General features: G+C 40.9%; 1 protein-coding gene across 1 annotated transcript in view; it reads right to left on the bottom strand.

The window, feature by feature from the left end:
* The window catches only part of atp2a3 (ATPase sarcoplasmic/endoplasmic reticulum Ca2+ transporting 3), a 55,357-nt gene extending 43,909 nt beyond the window's left edge, over positions 1-11,448 (bottom strand). The window contains exon 1 of the mRNA XM_028595012.1: positions 11,037-11,448. Within this exon, the coding sequence (XP_028450813.1) occupies positions 11,037-11,154 (118 nt within the window). The 5' untranslated portion in view covers positions 11,155-11,448. The remainder of the gene's footprint in view (positions 1-11,036) is intronic.
* Positions 11,449-18,817: the final 7,369 nt, after the last annotated feature.

The following is an 18,817-nucleotide window of genomic DNA, read 5'->3' as shown; positions in this document are numbered from 1 at the left end:
TAACAAATTACGGGGCCAGATTATTAGGACCCCCGAGCAAACATCACATCTAAATTGTGGGTCAGCAGTGTTAGCGAGCCAGAGTTCAGGCCCCTATGTGTGTAAACTACAAACATGAGAAAGTTTGCAGCAGTTACCATGGCGACTTGGCTCATGAAGGCTCATTGAAAACAAGCGTTTCACGAAATAGTGTCTGTCAAACATTTACCGAGAATAACGGTTACGCAATCAACAGGGCCTTGATACAGCACGCTCTGACTGCAGGAATGAAGAAAGCACACACATTCTGATGGGAACAGGCTCCTTTCTAGCCTCCGCAGGCTGCTAATACGCAGGTAGCATGAGTGGTAGCATGCAGGCAAGCAGACACACCTCCAGATAAACAGCTAGCAGCCAGCAGGTTGAGTGAAAGCAGGGAGGTAGAGTGGGTGCAGTAGTAAAACTTGTGCTGCTTCAGTAAGTCAGCCTAAGGCTGGGCAATATATCGATATTGATACAATAGGCCAGATATCGTCTTAAATTTTGGATATTGTAATATTGTGATACGACACAAGTGCTGTCTTTTCCTGGTTTTGAAGGCTGTATTACAAGTGATGTCATTTTCTGAACTTACCAGACTGCTCTAGCTGGTCTATTGTTTGACTTTACCCACTAAGATATTGTGTATCCACATTACTGATGATCAGTTATCACAAATGTCATCATGTAAATATTTTGTGAAAGCACACATTGTCAACCCTAGAATATCGCCGTAACAATATCCATATTGAGGTATTTGGTCAAAAATATTGTGACATTTTTATTTTTTTTTTTTAAGTGAGCCCCAGCTCCAGGATCCCGCTCCATCCACTAACCACTAGAGTGTAAAACGGGCCTATAAATGTCATGATGGTAAGTCCTAATGACATACAGTCTACTATAGGTTCCTATATCCGCTCACTCGCCTAATGTATTCTCCCACCGGAAAAGCTTGTGCAAATGCATTAACCGTATCAAATGTGAATTATAAATGTACCCCATTCTCCTCCCTAACCGTATTATCCCTGCTACACAGGAGGCATCACAGGTAACTGCAGAAGAGACGTCTGCAGTCTGACAGAGTCAATGTTTCCTCCATTAACATAAATGTCAATGGAGGGCTTCCCTTTCCTTCCTTCCCCTGAGGAAGTGATACGCAGCCATGTCAAGTGGGTGAATGTCAGCAGTAATCTTGTGGAGGCCTGCCGACCTGTGAACAGCCACCCTGGGGATCAGAATGGGAGCAGACGAGGAAGTGGCACTAAGTCACTAATCACTCCTCTGCAGCATAATGACACGCAGCCTCTCTGCACTCTTTATAGGGAAGCTCTCATACTGGATTAAAGCTGCTGCAGTCAAACACAAGGATCAAACTAAACAAGACTAAGAGTTTATAGCTTTGCCGCTGCCGTCGTAGGACGGACATCTGACCCGTTCTGACCTTAAAAGACTCGTAGAAAAAGACAGACTTGTGTGCAACTTTTGTGACGCTTTTGGAAATAAATGCCAAACTAAGCAACATGGAATAACGTTTTATAGATGGAAAAAGTGTTTTACGATATTTTACTGGTACAAACGTGTTGAAGTTATTATCATTAAGGTCACTTAAGGGTTTCTTAAGTAATAAATCAGTAAGATGTTGAAAATGATGTTTGTCATGTTTGTTATTAAAGCGGCAGCTCCAGGGCTGGACTGCAGTTCCTCGAGTCAATCCCCATAGACCCCCATGCTATTCTTATCCTATGGAGTCCTTAAAGTAGGCCTAGATCAGCATAGTTGATGAAGTTGATGTACTTTCTTGTGCTTTTTGGGGGTGTACCCACATGGTTGAATGTACTTGTTATTAGTCGGTTTGGATAAAATGTCATGTAATTCCATTAGCTCTTATAATCCCTTAGCTGTGGAGATATTTCACTAAAAACAAAAAAACATTTAACCTCATGACGGCAAAGTCATTAGGCTACTGTTTCCTCTGGGGGCCATGCATGTCTGTGCAAAATGTTGTGCCAATCCATCCTATATGTTAATATATTTCACAGGTAAGTAAAGTCTTATCAGTAGTAAAAATGATCACTCGGTGGTGCTAAAAGAGGAGTTGGAATCACCAAAGTCATTCATCCTCTGTGGACCATGAATACAACATTTCATGGCGATTCATCCAATAGTTGTACTGTATATATTTCAGTTTGTACTAAACTGCTCGACTAACCGACATTGCCATCCCTGGAGCCACATGGTGAAAACAAGTTACAAGGACTTTGAACTACTACAACTGCTTTGCCAGCACTTCTGAGGAGCTGTTAATAGCTTTTTAAATGGCTAAAAGTAATGGTTTTTAAAGGTTTTTGGGGCAGTTTTATGTTGTGGTTGTATTAATAGTCACCTTATAATGCTCTGTATGTGTAAGGAATGTATATTTCATTAAAAGCACAGGACAGTTTATAACTAGCTATTATTTATTAGAAGTATAGGTATATTATATTATATATTTTCTTTGTTGCATTTGGAGCTACTTTACAAATATTGCACTGTATCTGTATTTCTGGTCTATTCCATTTGTATTTAGTTTCATTTCATATTTTTGATTTTGTCTATTTTTTTTAAGATCTAATTTTATTATATCTTAATTGATTTGATTGTGCATTTTATTGCTTATTGTTTTTAAATGTGATTCTAATCATTTCCTTTGCCTATGTAAAACAATTGCCTCAGTGTCTTAAATGTGCTTTAAAATAAAGCTGCCTTGTCTACAATGTTGAGTTCTTTTGTTACTAATTTTGTAGTCTATATTCTTCACGTTCCACTTCCGGGATTGCTCCTGTGCCGCAGGAAATTCCGCCGGATGCATGTCTTTTCCGTTTCCTTCCGCTTTCTTTGTGTTGTTATTCTAAACTCTGGTGAATTTATGGAGGACTATGGCTAACTGCTCCTCAGATCTCTGCAGGGTAAATCCAGACAGCTAGCTAGACTATCTGTCCAATCAGAGTTTTCTTTCACACGACTATTTTGCAGCGGCTCTGTGCGGAGCTTAGAGCCTCCCATGTCGTGTGATTGGTTTAAAGAAATGCCAATAAACCAGAGCACGTTTTCCTCCAATCCCGGAATGCTGTGTGGACTAGCCAGACCCTCCTTCGGGGCACTTTGGACGAGGGTTTGGTGAAGCGAGAATACTAATTTTGTAATACCAGTCACATAACAGTGAACTTTTTTTTTCTGAATGGGCAAAGATGAAATATTGTTTTAAACCCCAGTAGATTTTCTCATTAACTGCAACAGGATGGGCCTCAAGCTGCAGTTACATTAGTCAAACATTTCAAACCTGCTGAAACATCCAGACCCCCAAGCTGAGATGACTTTGATTTTAATATAGTGTTGCATACTCCTGACAAAGACAGGAAATAATGGTTTTATTTCAGTGATAAGCAAATAATTACATAACCATGCACAGGGGGAAAATACACAAGTGGAGAGGAATGATACAATACAATTATTTCAACCAGTAATTCTCTCTCCATGCTGGGGACACATGAGGAAACACCATCAACTGTCAGAGCTGCACTGAGATCCGCTTTGTGAGGCTCATCTCTGAAAGACTGTCATGTCAGAAAAGGAAGAATTAGTTTCAAAGTGGAGATTTTATCTTTTCTTGCCAATTAAGAAAGGAAAAGAAATGAGATTTAGCTCAATGGATGCTGCGGCTGCCCATTGGCTGGGCTGTCTCTGACGTCATCAAGCTGTGGTCAGGGAAAAAAAAAAAAGAGACTGGATTTTTCCTCGTGATGTTGCACATTCAACAGCAGCATCACTCTCACGTTCGCCCTGTGAGAGAATCTAAGACCTGTGCATGGGAGTAATGTGCGTATCTTACTGAAAAGCCTTTTGTTAACTACTTCATCTCGAAATTTCAACATATTTCAGTGAATCTGATTGGGGGAATTTCATTTGCCACAAACATTGGAGGCCACAGATGATCTGAGTCGTGACAGAGTGTAACCTCCGAGATTACCAAAGATAGGACATCTGTGTTTACGCATTTACTGCAGACATCTGGTCTCTAACTGCACACTCTTGTTGCACGCTAGATTCAGGTTTAACTAAACCCTCTGAAGGACCCCAAATTAAGCGTCTTGTTCCACATTTGAGCAGTCACAGTATGATGAGTTGTGCTGGCGAGTTACAGAGGAAAAGGAAAAGGGCCTGTCAACTGAGAAGGACATGCATGAGGTGATTAGCACAGAGCTCATATCTCGTCAGGGCTCAAAGCTTCCTCTTTAAGGTCACAGCTGCACAAAGAACCATTTTGTAAACATCCCAACAGGCTAGCAAGGAGGATGGCACGCAACCACCCAGTAGCCAATTGGAGAAGCTGAATGCTGAGAAAAATAATCAACAATCCCCCAAAAGGCAGACTGAAATATCTGTGTTAACACCATGCTATTTATAGAGTTTTTTCTAGGTTTATAAACCAGAGCAACACTTCTATCCAATCAAATGTCTGGAACAGTACAACTTTACTGATCCCTGCTGCAATAGAGGCCATCCATGTAGTGAAAATTTCAAACTGTGGAATTATTTTTGAAATGGTTAAAAAAAAAAAAACTAACACATACACCCACTAACACTAGATGCACAAATTGTGTGACTTTCAAAACCTACACTTTTAGCATGCACATACCGGATTAAATTCCTCTTGGATGTGCCAAAATCATATTAAAGGATACGTCTGGTGTAAATATATTCTACATTTTCTATGAAAAGACCAAAACCTTGAACTCATCCAACCAACAAGCATTATTTGTGTAGCTAAAGCGTGATATATATCTTATCCCTCTGTGTCATAGAGCTCCAAAAAACTATTAAAAACACATCAGTGAGCCACACTGTTGCCCTGGGTGATGTGTTCCATTATTACGACGTTTATTTTAAGTCACTGCCACATACACTATCCTGCAACTGTAAATGTTCACTAAAGCACCAAATCCGCAGCTGAAAATAGTCCCCGAGAAATGCACTGTTTACTCCTGCTGGAGTAACGTGCTAAAAACTACAGTGCCCAGTTGTTTAATTAAATTATTATTTAAAGTATATATTTATGACTGGTTTTGAAAGCTTTACATCTTCAATAGGGACAAATAAATGGGTGCTTGGGGCTGAGTTTAGAGAACTGTGAAATACAAACTTTACTTCTGATGTTTTTATGGAATTTGTTGACACAAATTCTTAACAAATCTTAAGAAAGTTTGATATTTTTGCCATGTTGGCCTAAAAAGTGAACTCACTCTGTAATTCTATCATAAATGATGTGTTATCAGACGTAAATTATATAAATAATATTGCCTTTAATTATTATTTCATTTTCACAATTTAAATGATGTGTTATCAGACGTAAATTATATAAATAATATTGCCTTTAATTATTATTTCATTTTCACAATTTCTATTTAAAATGTTAATGGTGTCTTTGAATCAAGAGGAGGGACTGGTCCTGTTGAGTTGTACAAACAAGGTGTCACTATCATGGTGGAGTACAAAAATGTGTGATGGGAAAACAAACATCCTGAAGTAAAAAATAGAAAATAATGTGGCTAAAAAAACAAATATGAAAAAAAAGATTTGCATTATTACAAGTTAAAGTGTTGAAATAATCAATGAAATAGCATCATAAGAAAACAATGTTCGTGTCTCTTCATGTCTTGACCTTTTCTGTTTTGACACTGTGGTTCATTGGAACTTGTTTACTGTTGGCCAAACCAGTCCCAGTGAAGTGGAACAGGTTTACACATCAGCTCCATCCTACTTTTCCAGACACATTTTACTTTACATGCAGCTCGTCATACTGTACACACAGCTCAGATCTCTCGGAATGCTTTTAGATGACTTCATGTTACACTTGGTGGTATGCCCTGAGGTCCCCGACACACACTGTACAAGATATGCTCATTGTACACACAGCCCACTCCTTAAAGACAGACTTTGATTGAGTTACTGATTGATTGAAAACGTTATTGAACATCAACAAATGGACTGTTCTTATACACATACATCTTATACAAGAGGTGTTCAAAAGACAATAAAAAACACAATAAAGCCCAAAGGCTTGTTTCCATTGTGGTCCTTTGGGCAGGAGTCTACAACGTTTTTTAACCCCAGAACTAGGCCTGTGACAATTATTACATAATTGTCTAATCGCAATATATTTACATAATCGCGGTTTCTTTGTTTAACCGTAATTAATTGCTTACATTAGCTAAGGTCATAAGGGATATGGCTATTGATAGTTAATGTTGATTCTATTTGGATATGTAAAATTGTAATTATATATGGGTTATTTGCTCAGACTGTTGAGGCAAAGCTATGTTTTTTGTTAGTTGTTGGCAACTAAAATGACTAAATAAATAAATAAAAAAGTAATAAATAAATATTTTAAAAAATGTGTCTGAAAGAGACAATTATATTGCTAATTGCAATTATTTCTGAGACAATCAACTGTACAGCAACATTTGGAATTGTTACAGCTCTACCAAGGACCCCTTAACTGAAAGAGAGACGGAGCATAGAATTCTAAGCTATTGAAATAATAATTGTTGGCATGATTTTATTTATCGTGCCATGTGGCCGAGGGGAATGCTAAAGATGAACTATATTTGTGGATGGCTACCTTAGTGACTACCTTACCAATAGGCCAGTGAGCCTATCATCAGTGTTGGTTTGTTTTGCACTCATGGTCACATTGCACTCATGTTAAAAAGATTGTTGATCTTTGAACTCAGCTGCCAGCAAATACAACACCCCCCCCGCTTCAGAAGCTCCGGCCACCAGATTCACAGTTAGATAAATACTGTCCAGGCAGCCACATGCTGCCTCCACCCTCCCCGCCACCCCCACCATCAACTGTCGCCGTCTGTTGCCGATTGGCCGCAATAGCGTTTTATTCTGAGGACCCCCGTTAAAGATCTCTGCCTTTGAGTACACCTCTCCTCAGCAGAAGGCAGTGGCAGATCGCTGTTAGCCGGTGACTCAACATCATCTTACCATCAGCGCATGATGGTGACTGACAGATGCAGAGGTGGGAGGGAAGGAGGCAAGACAAGTGACAAACTAGAACAGGATCACAGCTCCTTTGAAGGCAGCTGGGCAGGCACACACCGAGCCCACTGGAACAAGGAAGTGACTCAACACCCCAAGGACTTCAAATGACTTTTCTACAACTTCAACTCTCCGGTTTTCAGCCCACACAGCTCCAACACTGTAACCACAATTTAACTCTCAACTGGACAATTTTCTGAAAAAGAAGGGACAGTAAAGTGGAGGCCGACAGCCGCTGATTGAGGAGTGTGCTGCAATGTGCAACTTGTGTGTGTTGCGTGGAGGAGGAGGAGGAGGAGGAGGGGGGAGGGGGGGGGGGGGGAGAGGAGCAGGAAACGCCACAAGATCTCTCATATTTCAAACGCAGTAGAGAGTAAGTCAGGCTGCTTTCATGTCGAGTTGCAGAACAGGAAGAGAAACAACACTGAGTGAGATCCCACTAGAGGAATTATTATTTGTGACAGAAGCCCGAGTGAGGAAAGTGCAGGTACGCTGCATAAATTCCCAACGATGGTATCACCTAATAAGTACGAGGCTGCAACCTCAGACAACCTTGGGATTGCTTCAGTGACAGAAGAACACATTTTTATTGTTGCCAGGGGGTATTGCATTTCCACTTTTGGAAAACAAGCTCTGATAATCAAAACAAACAATTAAAAGGACTTCATGTGTATGAGATAAACTCAAAAGCTCAGAGGAGCTTGTGTGCAGAGTGCACTAACGAACAGATAAAGAGGCGGAAATATAGGTTTGTTTTTACTGCCACCAGTGGATGTTGGTCAGATCGTCTTTGATATTGCTGAAAGCTTTTGTATCATAATCTGTCTGAGAGCAAACGTATACGTATTGAACATTGGACTTTCAATCATGACGAAGACGTGCACGGCTAGGTTGTTTAACCTGAATATGTTGTGCAATTGTACTCGTCTCCTGGAGTGGGAATCAAGGGAGTGTCAAAGGACACTGTTACATCCTAGACTAATGTTGAAGGCTCTATAAAGCTGAAAGTGATTTATTATATATTATTAAACGTGCTTTGATTAATAATGCCTCTTAATTAAAAATATCTTAATTAAACTATACTTTTTTATTTTAAAGTATGAAGAAGCTTTGACAGTGTCTGTGTGAGATTATAAAGCAACGTAGACTGTATGTTAAGAAAGAAGAGGAATCAATGCACTAACAGGCCGCTGTGAGAAGAGCCATCTTCCTCGGACACTCCCGGCCTCACCTGCGCCTTGCACCTTGAAAACTGCTGCGGAGGTCAACCCTCAAAGCCTCATGATTGCTCATGAGGCCAATATGACCTTTCTGAAAATGAATGGCCTGCGCTTTTGAAATTGGGGTTTTGAGTGCACAGGACACAATGATCACACACCGCAAGCTGTGACAGCACAAACATTCTTGGTGCACCCACACACACAGAGAGTGTGTGAGTGTGGGTGTAAGAGAGAGAGAGAGAGCAAGAGAGAAAGAGAGAGAGACAGAGGCCTGTGACTTCCTCTACTACATCAGAGCCAACAATTTTACAATCAAAGTGATAAACTGTCTTGTCAATTGAAGTGTGTGTGTGTGTGTGTGTGTGTGTGTGTGTGTGTGTGTGTGTGTGTGTGTGTGTGTGTGTGTGTGTGTGTGTGTGTGTGTGTATAAAGTTGTCTGCTTGTGGACCATAAATGAAAGGTGTGAATAAAAGGTCAGCTGCCTCCTTTCTGCAGCACTGTAAGTGTAAGCAGTGTAGTAAAGACTGTCCAGATGTGGCAGCTACGCTAATTTTCAAACATCTCAGAAAGGGATCAGAAACTCTGACACTGCTCAGTGAGGCTTTACTGTCACAGACTCAGCACGTGAAAGTGCCGACATAAAGCCAGGAAGCCGCTCACCTGTCTTTACTTATACATTGTGCCAAAAAAAGAATCATAATAAGAGGAATAATCGATATATACACACCATAAAAAACAAGGTCAAATCAATAATCGCTTTTTCTAATGAACAAGAGTGCAAGAACTTGAGCCAAGCGGCCATTAAAGACAAATGAATGAGACAGCTTAGCTTGGAGTTTGAATTGATGATGCCATGTATAGTAAGATATGGAAAAAAAAGCAAAGAACCAGGCCAAAACATCTGACCTCACCACATTTTCCACTTCCAAAGTTATCTATAGAAGCAATGAGGCAAAACACGCTCATCATGTTTTAATTGTGGGGTTGAGGGAAACAGCTAACAGCTAACAGACACTTCTTTGGTGAGAAGTGAGGTTTAACTCCCTCATCCATCCCGGTGTGTTAAATCCCTGCAGTCCCACGGAGGATTGCATTGTACGAGCCAAACGTGTTATATCGTCCTCCCTGCATGTCACTGCCGTCTCCTACGGACACTTGGAGCAGTGCGATCAAATCACACCAGATGATGTTAATCTCACCTCTTAGTATTTGCCTCACCGTGTCCAAACTAAGACGTACACTGACTGTGTGCAGCCCGTTTGTGGACGTGTTGATTTAGGTTAATGATTCTGCTGACATTGAGATCCAATTGTGCATGCACGTGTCAGTGGTAGTGAAGGTAAGCGCATACCACCCGTAAAGAGCTCACACAGAGTGCTTGCAGTCAACTACAAGGTCTGCGGTTTGTGAGCAGAGGGGGAAGGAGCCGTTGCACAGCCGTACATCACTCCGCAATGACAATAGTAAACAAACCCAAGCCAATTTAATGCAGTTTCTTCCCTTTTTTTTGGCTCGGGCAGAAGCAAGATAGAGTGGATAACCCCTATAGAGTCAGCCCTGTAAAAAAGGTATTCCCTCCCTCCAGCATGAATCTGTAATGCGCTCGCACAAGGCAGGAAGTTCACAGCTAAAAGCGAGAGATGTTATCTGTGGCAAGACGTTGCTTTTTTTCCATGAAGTCATCACAGGCCCCTGCAGGGTAGAGTGGCTGGTTGCAACAAAAGGGCTACTGTTTGACTGGCACAATGTGCCGCTCTGCTCCACAGCCTGGCCACACATGCAAATGACAGGCCAGGAGGGGCAAAGGTGTGGCGATGTCAGGTCCGAGCTCTCCACGACAACACTCAGCAAACACCAGTGTAAAAGATGATCGGGACTTCAGGGGGGGGGGGGGGGGGGGGAGTGCAAATGAGCTGTTGCATGACCCACACTGCTCAAGAGAAGCTATATTTCCAACTGATAAAACAGTAACTTTGCTTCCAAAAGGACACTATTTGGGCAGTATAGGTTATTACTTTGGGATCTTTATCACTCGAAAATCTGAAATGGCTTTACATATCCACTTCACTCTGTTATCTTGAAATTGCAACTCGAAAGTATACACCATGTGGAGAACAACTGTTGAAAGTGAAAACGGGTTGTACAAGATTTTCTGTTTCATTATGTCCACCACCTCATCCTACTCCACTCGAGTAGCCTGAGCCTGCTCTGCACTTCCTGGTCCCTGCATGTCAGCCAGGGATGTCACATTAGCGTGTGGTCATTGGTCAAAGGGTGGTGGGGGGTCTGCAGGTTCGTGCACGAGGACAAACTACTGTATATGCCGTTTACTTAGTTTTACCGAGAGCTGACATGAGGCGACCTTAGGATACGAGCTGGATAAAAATGTGGGCTTAATTAGGCTTGATTTGGAATAAATTAGTGAATTTGCATTGATGTCTCCCATGTCCAGATGTGTCTGGTGTGCTATGCAATGAATGGTTTCAATTACAAGCATGCGCATCAATGAATGTGCCACTTACATTTCCACTGACTGTGCGCCAGAGGGAATAGGATTGTTTTTTTTTACGCGCACGACTTGCAACAGCCTGGCGTATAACAGCAGCAGTTGGATTTCCTGGCAAACCAATCGATGTGGGCTGTAATACGCACCAGCTATGGACTCAAAATCAAGAGAAAAAAAAAAAAATATATATATATAAAACTACTCACCGTTCGGTCCATATTTCCCCACATTGACTTTGACTTGCTCCAGAGTCAGCCCAGTGTTTTCGTTCACACCGAAGTTGTCTAAAACTTCAGTCGCAGATTTAGTGTGCGCATATTCCATCTTGGCGGACTGGGCTTACAGGATCAGATCGAAATGCATGTAGTTGAGTAACATCTATTGTGGCAATCGGAGGGTGTTCTGCTCGGGAGGGGGTGGGGGGGTTGGGGGATGAGTGAAACAGCAGTAATTTCCACCGATGCACGTTGAGGCGGCTGAGTGTCGGTCGCACGGTCGGTCCGCTCTGTCACCTGTCCCCCCTGAAGGAAGGAAACCTCCGGATCCGCTGCTGTTGCTCTGTGGATCGACTGCTGCTGCTGCTGCTGCTGCTGCTGCTACTTCATCTCCGTCTGAAGGTGTGCTGAGAGAGTGCCGGGGCGGACCGCCTCTCCGCTGCTGAGCACTCCCTCCTGCGCTCCCATTGGCTGCGCCTACCTGAGCGGAGGCTTTCCGCTCCGCTGCCTCATCATGCGACCACTTCAAACGTCTAGCTTTAAAACAGGATGCATGCAGCTCTGTCGGTCCTCATGTTGGTTATAGTGCAGGTTGTTAACTTGTTGGTGTCATGTGTCGTCATTGTATTGCTCTTTATGGGGACATTCTTTTTTTCTTTTCTTTTTGCGGACAAAAAGAAGCCACACTTTCTGGAGCTGGCTGCCAGTTTTGCCAATATTAAGCAGTACATCTGTTTCCATATCTACATGTGCAAACAAAAAAATGCTGTTAAATCATATGACCTCTGTAAGCTTTACAAAATAAAGTATTTTCTTTCTTTTTTGCTTTTGTTTTGCTTATCTTTTCTTTTTGGTAACCCTTTGACCTCCCTGGCTTGTTTGTTATTGTAGACTCAAAAGATGTGTAAATCCTTGTCTGTGAATAAAGATTGATACAATTTGACAAAAACAAATCTTTTTGCATATAGATATTTTAAAAAGTAAAAACTCAGCGCCCCTGGAGCTAAAGGGGACAAAGTGCCTTGCTCAAGGACCCCATTAAAGTGGTTTTCAAGCCCTCAGCACTCAGACTAGACCAGTGTCGGCAGGCATAGCCTACTGCACGCAACAGTGTGAGCTGAGTTCTAAATGCAGCCCTGAGGACAGTTGCATAAAGATTAGGTTAATCTAGCCAATTAGGCCATTCAGATAAAATAAGACTTACTCATTTTAAGCTTACAGAGATAGCAACTTTGTAAGCCAGGCTATTTATTTATTTATCTGACTCAGTGCGTGCTGAAAGATCAACAACTCAAAAAACCCACACTCGGGCGGCCTCTAGCTCACCCAGTAAGAGCTTTCGCCCCATGTTGGCTGAGTCCTGCAGCGGTGCAGGGTTTGAATCCGACCTGCTGCCCTTTGCTGCGTGTAATTCCCCCATCTCTCTCCCCCTTTCATATATATCCACTTTCTAATAAAGGGAAAAAGCCCCCAAAAAATAACCTTAAAAAAACAACACTCAACTCGTCTGAGGTAAATAACTACAGACCCGTCTCCCTTTTCTTCCATTTCTATCCAAAACTTTTGAGCATGCCATTTATAATCAACTCTCAACTTATCTCCACCTGAACAAACTTCTTGATCCCCACCAGTCTGGCTTCAAGGCTGGCCACTCAACAGAAACTGCCCTCCTTGCTGTCACTGAGCAGCTTCACAATCGCTAGAGCAACCTCTCTCTCTTCGGTCGTCATCCTTCTGGACCTTTCTGCTGCGTTTGACACAGTGAACCACCAGATCCTCATTTCAACACTCCAGGATCTGGGTGTGTCAGACTCTGCACTCTCTTTGCTCATATCTTACCTCACAGACCGAACCTACCGGGTAACTTGGAGAGGATCTACCTCAGAACCTTGCCCACTCAAAACTGGGGTTCCTCAGGGATCAGTCCTGGGTCCCCTCCTCTTCCCTCTGTATACCAACTCTCTCGGGTCTGTCATTCACTCACACAGCTTTTCTTATCATAGCTACGCAGATGACACCCAAGTAATTCTCTCCTTTACAGAGTCTGAAACTCAAGTAGCAGCACGTATCTTGTTGTGTCTGACTGACATTTCTTCTTGGATGTCCACACACCATCTGAAACTCAACCTTGACAAGACTAAGCTCCTTTTCCTTCCAGGGAAGGGCTCTCCTACCCAGGACCTGACTATAACAATTGACAACTCTGTGGTAGTCCCCACCCAGACTGCTAGAAACCTGGGTGTGACACTTGACGACAAACTCTCCTTCACTGCCAACATCGCTGCAACTACCCGATCGTGTAGATACATGCTGCATAACATCAGAAGGATATGTCCCCTTCTAACGCAGAAGGCGGCTCAGGTTCTGGTTCAGGCTCTAGTCATCTCACGTCTAGACTGATGCAACTCCCTCCTGATTGGCCTGCCTGTATGTGCCATTCGGCCCCTGCAGCTCATTCAGAACGTAGCAGCTCAACTTGTCTTCAACCTCCCCAAGTTCTCTCACACTACACCGCTCCTCCACTCTCTTCACTGGTTACCAATTGTTTCCCGCATCCGCTTCAAGACACTAGTACTATAGGCCGCAAAGGGATCAGCCCCAGCATATATCCAGTATATGGTCAAACCCTATACCCCAACCCACCCACTCCACTCTGCATCAGCCAACCTGCTTGCTGCCCCCTCACAGCGAGGGACAACTAATCGATCAACAAAATCCTGACTGTTTGCTTTCCTGGCTCCTAAATGGTGGAATGAGCTCCCCATCGACATCAGGATGGCTGAAAGCCTACGCATCTTCGCCGAAGGCTAAAAACACATTTCTTCCGACTACTCGGATAAACATAATATATAAAAATAAAAATATAGTATATATATATATATATATATATATATGCAGTACAGGCCAAAAGTTTGCACACACCTTCTCATTCAATGCGTTTCCTTTTTATTTTCATGACTATTTACATTGTAGATTCTCACTGAAGGCATCAAAACTATGAATGAACACATATGGAATTATGTACTTAACAAAAAAGTGTGAAATAACTGAATAATGTCTTATATTTTAAATTCCTCAAAGTAGCCACCCTTTGCTTTTTTATTAATAAGGGAAAAACTTCCACTAATTAACCCTGACAAAGCACATCTGTGAAGTGAAAACCATTTCAGGTGAACACCAAGGGTTTGAGTTATCAAAAAAAGCAAAGGGTGGCTAATAATTCCATATGTGTTCATTCATAGTTTTGATGCCTTCAGTGAGAATCTACAATGTAAATAATCATGAAAATAAAGGAAATGCATTGAATGAGAAGGTGTGTCCAAACTTTTGGCCTGTACTGTATAAAAATACTGTAAAAATAAAAAATAAATAAATATATATATATATATATATATATATATATATATATATAATTTATTTATTTTTTATTTTTCTTGAAACTGTACTTTCATATGGCTCTTTGTAGTTTTTCTTAATTAAAGCTAATGTACTTGCACTTACTACTTGTTGTCTGGAGTTTGCAGGGTTGAAAGCACTTCATTGGAAGTCGCTTTGGATAAAAGCATCAGCTAAATGACATAATGTAATGTATTTGCCACTGTGAAGTTGTCACACTAACAAAAAAAGAGGAAACATGGCTTAAAATGTGTGGTTTGTAGTAGAGTCAGCGAAGAAAGTGTTCCTGCAAATAACCTGTAATTATTAATATGTATTTTTGAATGTATGTATTCACACATCAACAAATTCTTCAATAAATGGTTCAGTTTTGTGCTCAAGAGAAGAGAGGAGAGCAGCTTGAACTAAAAGCTTTGTCAGTGTGTTTTTAGTTTGAAAATGAAGTTATGTGCACTGAAATGCACCTAAGATAGTGAGGAGTTAGACAGCTGTGTACAGTCTGAGAATTTACTGTGACTACTGTGTGAAAATAATGATTGTTGATATTAAACATGTGGCACAGTGAATGCTTAAGATTAACTATATCTGCACATGGAAGGAAGGATGGCTGAGTTTCTGTTCTGTTTTGTAGGTTTGATTTTTCGGATTTCTTATCAATAACAAACATGCATAACATAAACATAACATTCAAGAACTCAAATTTTGACTGCGGTTTCATTTTGTTCATATACAGCAAATCAGGAAAATATAATTACTACAATGATATATACATTGATACAGTGACGGTGGTGCCATCCTGTCCCTGGTGAAACGAGTTGGACATTTAGAACTGCACAATAGCAGCAAGGCAGAATGTCTCAAACTCTGACAGCTGTGTTCTCTGTCCTTGCAATCATGCCAGACTGTTCTCTCAAGGAGACTTGGCATGAACAAGTCCATTCTTGGCTGTCCTGGTATTGAGAAACAGCCTCCGAGTCCTCAGGACCAAGGTTGAATACCGCTGCTTCGGAGGATGTTTGCCGCCACAGGAAGTCCAGTGAGAAGACAGTTCATTTTAAGTAAAAATGGAATAGAACCTGACATTCCACCATATCAATTCCCCATATAATATCACACGTCAATTCCCAGGAAGTAATTGTTAATTTGAGATTAAATTACAGGTATATTCACGTGTACAGTTATTCAAATTTAACAAATAAATAAAAAATATTGTACAGTTATTATTTTCTTGCAACACCCATTACGTAACCACAAAGTATATGTCATGTGTGTTTTGCTTGCAAGTCAAAAAGTTTTGCGAGTTAAAAATGGCTTAGATAAGAGTTTTTATTGGTGGGTTTGACTGCGCATGGCCACACCCACATTCAAGCGCTGCAGCCAGTAGATACATGGCTTGACCTCCCGGCCGTGTTGGAGCTTTTCGGAGAATGTTTTATGAAGATATCCAACACATGATGTGGCGTGCTGCATGTTTAATTGTGCTAACAGACCCTCCAAGAAGTCTACGCTCCAGTTCTTCCGGTGCGTGAAATATTTTTTTTTTTTAATTTACGTTATACGTTTTCATTATTAGCATGTTAACTAGGCTTATTAGCTTTAGAGCAAGACGCCCAGCTAATGGGAGCCAAGTTAGCCACAGTTAGTAACGTTAAACTGGCATGCACAGATGTCAAAACGTAACTTAGACACACATAGACAAGTGATTAAATGTAGCGTGATAATAGTTGTTAAACAAAAGGTGTGTGTAAGGCATTCCTCAGATGATGAAGTGATGACTTCCATGGGAAGTTCACTGCACAGACGAGATGTCTTGTTAGAAGACCTGTCTTCTCATGTTGAGCAACTGGTCCAGCCTGTCTGGAAACAATACAAACAGGTAAATGAATGAATAATTGATAATGATTATTAATGCAATAAGTGGCACCACATTGAAAAACAAGACATTCCTGAGGAGAGGGCTGTAAACGTGCAGAGTTTAAGTGCATCTTATAACATCAATAACCAACTCCAGCCCAATCAATAACATATTGCAACATAAAGTTATTATTTTTAGGTTACACACTTTAACTTCACACAGCTCACCAAGTCTAGCGTGGCATTAAGGTTACATTGCCCATATAAAGTCGAATATCAGAGCCTGCTGTCTGTAACATCCATGGCTATCACAGCGTAACCACCTCTTCAAGGGCTCTGAGCTTATCGTTCTAGGAAAGTCGGAGGCTCCGGTGCAAGCGGTGAGCTCCACGGGCAGCACGTTCCCAAATAACGTGGCAAACCTTTATTTTCCAACCTCACACAAACACCTTTTGTTCAACAGTATTATCACGCAATATTTAAGCACTTGTCTAGCTATGTGTTACGTTTTGACTTCGGTGCATGCCGGTTTAACGTTACCAGAGTGATAGAGAAAGATAGAGTGGCAACACTCCTACTTCCGGGGTATGCAGTCTTGCATACTTCCAAAAATCCATTCTACGGCGTTGGACATCATTCATTTCCATTGCTGGCCGTCGAGGAACTTCTGAGGTAAGTTGATTAAATAGCTACCTCTTTTGAATTGTCAACTGTCTATATTTTATCAGAGGCCCTTTATGATGCATCTACTGATCTTTATTTGTATGTGCACAGCGTAATTATATATATTTTTATCTTGGTAGACGACCGATTGCCTGCTAGTTTGTTAGCTCATTAGCTAATTTGTTAGCTCGACTTCGCCAGCTGTGAAGGAATCTCCAGGGGTAAATTGATAAAATAGCTACCTCTTTTGAATTGTCAACTCTCTATATAATATCAGAGGCACTTTATGATGCATTTACTTATCTTTATTTGTATGTGCACAGCGTAATTATATATATTTTTATCTTAGTAGACGACCGATTGCCTGCTAGTTTGTTAACTCATTAGCTAATTTGTTAGGCTCATTAGCTGATTTGTTAGCTCGACTTCGCCAGCTGTGAAGGAATCTCCAGGGGTAAATTGATTAAATAGCTACCTCTTTTGAATTGTCAACTCTCTATATAATATCAGAGGCACTTTATGATGCATTTACTTATCTTTATTTGTATGTGCACAGCTGAACCTGACAGTGTTAGCTAGTCAGCTGAGTACTGTTTGTCTGATGCAAGTAGAAATAAGGTTGCGTTTGTTTAATTATACCCTGACAAGAAAATATCTCGGGCTGCGGAAAGACTCAGACTGATGATCAATCACCTTGATCGATCATCTGCCACGATTGTATCCTTGTGTTCTGGATTCGGGGCTGCACAGAGCGCAACAGGCTAAGACGTTATCTGACTGCTGGGCACCTAATGGCGGACCTCTGGTGGGATAGACCGGGTTCCAGCGGTGTACTACAGGCCTCCGGGAAAATAAGGAGCAATACAGGAGTCATTTAATGCTAACTATTAGTGTTTAGTTAAAGGTTATCTTGAAAGGGCTGCTGGATTACATGTATGAATACAAATTATTCCACACAAAAAATATCATAAGCCATAATGAGCTTTAAAATGTTTATTACACAGACAGTAGTGTGTCTAATTTTTTCCCCAATTTAATTTAAACAATAATTTGGTCTCTGTTAAACATTTGTGTGAACTTCTGGTTAACTAAATTGTTCCTCTTTCTTAGCGCCAAATTAATTCTTTTTTGTCTCCTTTCCCCACGGTATTGCTCTCTTCTTAACACTTATACTGTATATACACAATATTCATCCGTGTTCCTTCACTTTGTTCTTGTTTTTCCAGTTAGACATACACACACACACACACACACACACACACACACACACACACACACACACACACACACACACACACACACACACACACACACTCTTGTTGTCTCACTCATTGTTTAATAAATACTATTTCATTCATTCATCCAAGTGTAATGAGTTGTTAGTCTTTAATATATTTGATACTTTGTGTATGGCTTAGTCTTAAAATGATCATGGTTGTGTGGTCCACTCCTGCCTCATCAGAAGAAGTGGGCTCCATTTATTAACTGTATATAATATTTATAGTTTGACTTAAGATGGAAAATAAGCAGCTTGTGTTTTTTTTTATTTGATCACATTTTAAGATAAAGCCCTGTTTTGACTTTGGCTATCTGTTCTAGTGTACATCTGTATATAAAAAGACCTGACAATCACTCTGGAAGTAAAAGAAGGTTTTTATTCTTACGTTTTAAACTTGTTGGGTGATTATTGATTACATTAATGACAGATTACGCCTTTGAGAAAACAAGTTTTGTATTACAGACCAGTATTATACTACAGATATATTATCTGTAGTGGGTTCTCATTTTTAATTGTCCTTTTATAGTGTTTTTATAGTGAATGTTGTAGTAAAACTCTTTCAGTTGTCACCCTACCACTC

This window comes from Perca flavescens, chromosome 13 (genome assembly GCF_004354835.1).
Source record: "Perca flavescens isolate YP-PL-M2 chromosome 13, PFLA_1.0, whole genome shotgun sequence".
NCBI classification, from domain to species: Eukaryota; Metazoa; Chordata; class Actinopteri; order Perciformes; family Percidae; genus Perca; species Perca flavescens.
Note: the sequence above shows the minus strand (reverse complement) of the source record. Positions and strands in the feature narration are given on the sequence as shown.